General features: G+C 41.9%; 1 protein-coding gene across 1 annotated transcript; it reads right to left on the bottom strand.

Annotated features, from left to right (window-relative positions):
• Positions 1-496: 496 nt before the first annotated feature.
• On the bottom strand, positions 497-4,782 carry pcdh20 (protocadherin 20). Its single transcript, XM_080458292.1, has 2 exons — positions 4,614-4,782; positions 497-4,225 (listed from the first exon to the last, which is right to left on the bottom strand). Exons 1-2 carry the CDS (start codon positions 4,659-4,661, stop codon positions 1,604-1,606), a joined length of 2,670 nt encoding a protein of 889 aa, XP_080314418.1. The 5' UTR covers positions 4,662-4,782; the 3' UTR covers positions 497-1,603.
• Positions 4,783-5,510: the final 728 nt, after the last annotated feature.

Raw genomic sequence — 5,510 nt, 5'->3', positions numbered from 1 at the left:
TTTGATCCCAAAATGTTCCTGACAATGGCGGCTGGGTGCAGTGTTGTTCCTTCAAAGTGTGACTCTGGGTCTTACCTCACCAGCTCTGACCTATTCAGGTGATAACAACAATACAGGATATCTGGCTTTTGATCTTTAACCGTTTCATGTCTCCGGTGTCTTTTGAATTATAATGCAGCAGGTAATTTGAATACCAGATTAAATCTTATCTGAAGAGGATGCTGTCTTAATTTGATTCCTTTTGACTAATGAGCTTAATTATTCAACACAGACTTTATTTTTTTTGTTTCAAGCCTCACATTTGCTTAAACAACAGTAGAGTTTGACAGATGGCGTGTCTGCCTTGTGTGTGTTTTTCATTTCATTTTAGTCGGTGGTCGAGTGATGGGTCAAGCAGAAAACTATTAACCCTTACTAAATGTGGCAGAAGTGACAAACCTGTTTGAGAACACATGATCTCATTGCAATATTCACAAAGCATAAAACCCATTGTAGTAGAAAAATAAACATCTTTAATAATTACTTTGATTTTCTTCCACAGACACTTGCATGTTTTCACAGAAACATTGAGATTTGCTTGACTTGATGAAGGACAGTGATGTACTTAAAGCAATTTGACAAACAAGTTTTGACATAAGTCCACTTGTTTCGAATGAAAATATGTGAATCTTTGCTGTGCTGAGATGGCATTTGAAAGGATTTAGATATATGGTCAATATCCTCAATAAGCCTTCACATCTGGAGGACTCAGAAACAACCTACAGAATCTGACATGTATAAAACAAAGCAGACAAACAAACAAACAAACAAACAAAAAAACCCAGAAGATTCACTTTGAGAAGCTGTCAACCTTATCTCACAGCATATTACTCAACTATAGTTGTACATATATCACTGAATGTATATCAGCCCATATTGATTGAGCTAAAGCAATCAAAAAAAAAAAAAAGAGAGACACAACTGAAAGCTCCAGAAAATAGTGATTGTTCTCCTTTTTGGTCTGTTTTCAGTTTCAGGAATAAATAGTCATGCTTATCCTACAGAATGCATCATCATTGAACTGGTGCTTAGTAATTCAGCATGACATACAAGATCTGATTAGCCTTTTTTTCGTTCGAGAGTTTAGACATTAGTAGTTACTTCATGAATATGTTGGAATGATACAATAAAAAAATAAATATAACAATATCTTTGTAATAACAACAGGTGGCGTAAAGCGACTGAATGTTTTGAGGACACTATTAAAGAAACAAGCATTTTCTGTGCTTCCACACATCCTTTGTACCTTTCATGCCAATGCAAAACTATAAAGTTGCAAAACATTTGTACAATATTTACATAGGGCCTTGAGAATATTCTGAGAGTTGCTCCTTGTGGTTTTGCAATAATGGTGACAACATGTAGTGGCTAATTGTGTTTCTGGGGGAGACAATGCCTGAATAAAGTCTCTTGTTCAGTTATGGTTAAAAAAAAAAAAGGTAAACCAGAAAAATGGGACAAAAGCAAAAGGAGCAACTTAATTGAAGAGCTGCACTTCTTTCAGGGAGTTTTGTAAACATTCATGTAAACAGTGGTGGATTTTGGATGTGTGGACGACAGAACTTCAAATCTTAGATATCTGCCTGAGCTTTCTGTTTACAACATGCATTGAGTCATTTTTCATTTTCAAAGGTATTTCCACCTCTGATCTTTTCTTCTTGCTCTTTTGAAACCTTTTACAGCATATGTAAGATGTCAATGTGAGGACTAAGAAGAACAGCCCCATACATGTCACTGATAGAGCTATAATGATGGGCTTACAGGGAAACAGCTCATACCTCTCAGGACCGTCTCTCATTTGACCAATGTACCAGGGCTTCTCCTCCACCTCTATGTCGGCCTCTCTGGTCAGCAAACTTTGGATGTAACTCTCATTACTCACAGTTTCATTCACAAAAAAGTTAACCATGACAGTCGAATAAAGTGGTTCAGGTTGACCGTGGTCACTGACCTTTACCAGAAGGCTGTAGAGGCCCCGGTTGCTGAGCTCCCTCTTTAATGTGATATTTCCTGTGTCAGGGTCAATGGCAAATGACCCCGGCTCACCACCTTTCCTTTTAATAATACTGTAAGCGATCACAGCGTTCATGCCAGTGTCTTTATCCACCGCGTAAACCTCTGTGATTGATGTTCCTGGTACAGTGTTGGGCAGCACTAGCATGTAGGACTGATTGGACTGGGGAAACAAGACAATTGGTGGGTTGTCATTAACATCCAACAACAGCACGGTTACCATTGTAACGGAAGAGAGCGCAGGCTCCCCACCATCAACAGCCTCGATCCATAGCTGATATGTCCCCTGTTGCTCACGGTCCAGTGATGTCTTGGCCCTGAGTGCCCCTCGACCAGTGTCGATCATGAAGATGTCGCTGCCATTGAGGATAGAAAGGGCCACCCAGCCGTTTTCCCCAGCATCGGCATCAGTTACAGACAGTACACCAATCTCGCCGTAACCAGGAAAATTTTCAGGTACAAAGAAGGTGAAGTCCTTATTGATGAATCGTGGACTGTTGTCATTGCGATCTTGAACAGTCACAACCACTGTTGCAATCGACTCCCGCCTGGGTGAGCCCTGATCCACTGCTCGTACGATAAATCTGTATTTCTCCTTCTCCTCGCGATCCAGCGAGGAGGCCACAGTCAGGACGCCTGTGTCTCGATCCACAAGGAAAATGCTGGGTGCATCTCCTCCGAGAAGGTAGACGACTTCCCCTCTGCTTTCACTGTCCTGGTCTGACGCCTGGAGCTGGATTAGAAAGGTGTTAGGTGGGTTGTTTTCCTCAACTGATATCTCCACCATGGACTGCTGAAACACAGGTGCATTATCATTCTCGTCCATAACCTGCACCTTAAGGAAGGTCTTCATAACCAGTCCTTGAGCATTCGTCGCAACCAAGATTAGCTCATACTCCTGTGTCCTCTCATAGTCTAGGGGTTCTGTAGTCTCCAGTAGAAATTCATTTTTAAACAGCTGATAAGGGCCAAGTCTGAAGGGACCAATTCCTTCCAAATCCAAGTCCACCCTTTGGTTTGTGTCGACGTTTTTAACGGTGAAAAAAGCAATGGGAGAAAAAGCTGGCTCCGACTCCTTTATTGTTACCACCCCATCCTTCTCCGGTGCAATATATCGAGGTATGATAGCTGGTGGTCCTGTGACAACTTTGATGATATTGACAGTCACAGTGGCGACAGCAGGTATACAACCAGGTCCATTGGCCAGTACAGTGAGTTTGTAAAATGTGGCTGTGGCTGTGTCTATATTCCCTGCTAGCTTGATCTCCCCTCTGATTTTATCCAAATGGAACAAGCTCCTGGTGTCCCTTGGCACACGTTCACTGTAAGCATAGCTGATCTGAGCATTAGCACCAAGGTCAGGGTCAAAAGCATGCAGACGTGCCAAATGTGCCCCTTTAGTGGTATTCCCATTAAGGGTGACATTCATTTGTGACTCTGTGAATTGGGGGCAGTTATCATTCACGTCCGTGATGACAATTTTTAAAGTGGCCGCGCCAAGTAGAGGAGGGACCCCTCCATCCTCTGCGATAATATCTGTGTTGTATTCAGCTTGTGTCTCTCTGTCCAAAGCTTCTGTAACAATGAGGAAAGGCGTCAGCTCACCTCCCTCATTCTCCTCAACATCCAGCGTGAACATGCCAAAGTCATTAACCAGCCAGTAGGTCTTCACTGCATGCTGACCCAGGTCAGGGTCAACTGCAGACTGCTCCACTGCATACCGAGCATTGATCGGTGCGTTTTCTGGGATTGACATTACAATCTCATCTGTGGGGAACTTTGGCCTGTTGTCATTCACATCCTCAATTAAAATCTTCACTTTTACAAGCTGAAAGTACTGCTGAGGCAGCACAAATATATCCAGAGAGAGGACACATCCCTGTCCCTCGGAGTTATCACGACAGAGGGTCTCCCTGTCAATCTCCGTAGCAGATGTGAACAGCTCCCCGGTGGTATTATTTAGATTCACATACTGTTCACTGACCTTCTTTTGTGGCAGATTGAATATAAAGGGGGGCTCCACAGTGAAATCCAAATTTAAGTCCACTCCAATGGCTCCTATGAAGGTCCCCCTGGGTAATCCCTCTTTTATCTTATAGATGAGCTCTTTTGCTTGACTAAAATGTGCCAAACAGGAAAATGGGGTGGCGTAGAGCAAGAGGATGCACAATCCCTGAAATGCAAAACAATCAGAGGAGATACAGTTTAATAAAAGAAAAGCACAATAAAACGAGAGTCAAAGTGAGACTTTTTTAGGATGACATGAGAAAGTTAATATTGTGCTGTATTATTTATTACATGCGCCTCTGATTTGAACTACAACCATGCCAACCTAATACAAGAATGTTATTATATCAGAAAGTCGATAAAATAAGATTTGTTTTGAGATAAAGGTTTGCATGCACTTGCTTAAAACCACTTGGAAAAAAAAGCAGTGTATAGGAGATGGGGCCTGCTTGTGCCTCTGCCATAAAAAAGTAGTCACAGCATTAAAAATGCACTTGTACCTGAGTCACGTTACAGTGAAGTCTATCTGTAAAGCAAATCATGACAAAACTTACCCAGATTCTTCCTGTTTTGCTAAGGCTGGGGTGTCTGCTGTTGAACATGTTTATGTCCTATTCCAGCACTTTCCACTTACAGCAGGAAGAGTGGCAGCTTAAGTAACCCAGGCATTTTGAGCGTTGAGCTGTGCAGTCCTCTGCTAAGTGCTATGCCTTATTTCTGTCTGACTTGAACAAGTCATTCATCCCACTGCTGGCTCAGGACACTCCCACCGTATGCAAATCAGTCCCTGGTGTTAACCAATGAAAGGGAACGGCCAACGGGTGATCTGCTTGACTTCACAGATTCCTGTTTCATGCATACTATGAAAACACATCCACACACACACGCCTGAACTTTTTCAATACACCTGTGTCGTCACAAGCACCTGCGTGCCGTGTATTCACGTGACAGAGCAAAAACATATAATTACCAGCTGACCTCGAGCTGACAACATTTGAAATCTCCACAGTGTGGAGATTATTTTAATCGGCAGTAGTTAAAAAACAAAACAACAACAGATAAAAACAGGTTTTTGCAGAACGAATCAAAGCAAATGTCAAATTATATACTTTGATTTGTCACATTTCTTTGTTCAAACACTTAAGAATATAAACAGATAAATAAGAAGACATATAATATTACTGACGCATAGCAGCCTTGGGTACGTGGCAAAAAATATTCTTATTTCTTATATGCTTTATGTGCATTTAATCAATGCGGATGATGTAAAAATATCATGAAAAAACCCTGCAGAGAGGTGATCTTGGCATCATAAGTGGTGCTATGGTCTGACTCTGGATTGAGCCCTTAACTAAATCAACCCCCTAATCCCCATGTGTTCTAAATGCCAGGCCAGCTGTTTGCTGGGATTGGAAGCATACTGCTCAGAGATATTGCGAGATTGAAGTTCT

The sequence above is a fragment of the Lipophrys pholis genome, assembly GCF_963383615.2.
Source record: "Lipophrys pholis genome assembly, chromosome: 2".
Classification (NCBI taxonomy): Eukaryota; Metazoa; Chordata; class Actinopteri; order Blenniiformes; family Blenniidae; genus Lipophrys; species Lipophrys pholis.
Note: the sequence above shows the minus strand (reverse complement) of the source record. Positions and strands in the feature narration are given on the sequence as shown.

Coding starts and splice junctions, on each gene's coding strand:
- pcdh20 (XM_080458292.1), bottom strand. CDS start 4,661: ATGTTCAACAGCAGACACCCCAGCCTTAGCAAAACAGGAAGAATCTGG. Junction 4,226..4,613: donor GCAAAACAGGAAGAATCTGG/GTAAGTTTTGTC, acceptor TTTGCATTTCAG/GGATTGTGCATCCTCTTGCT.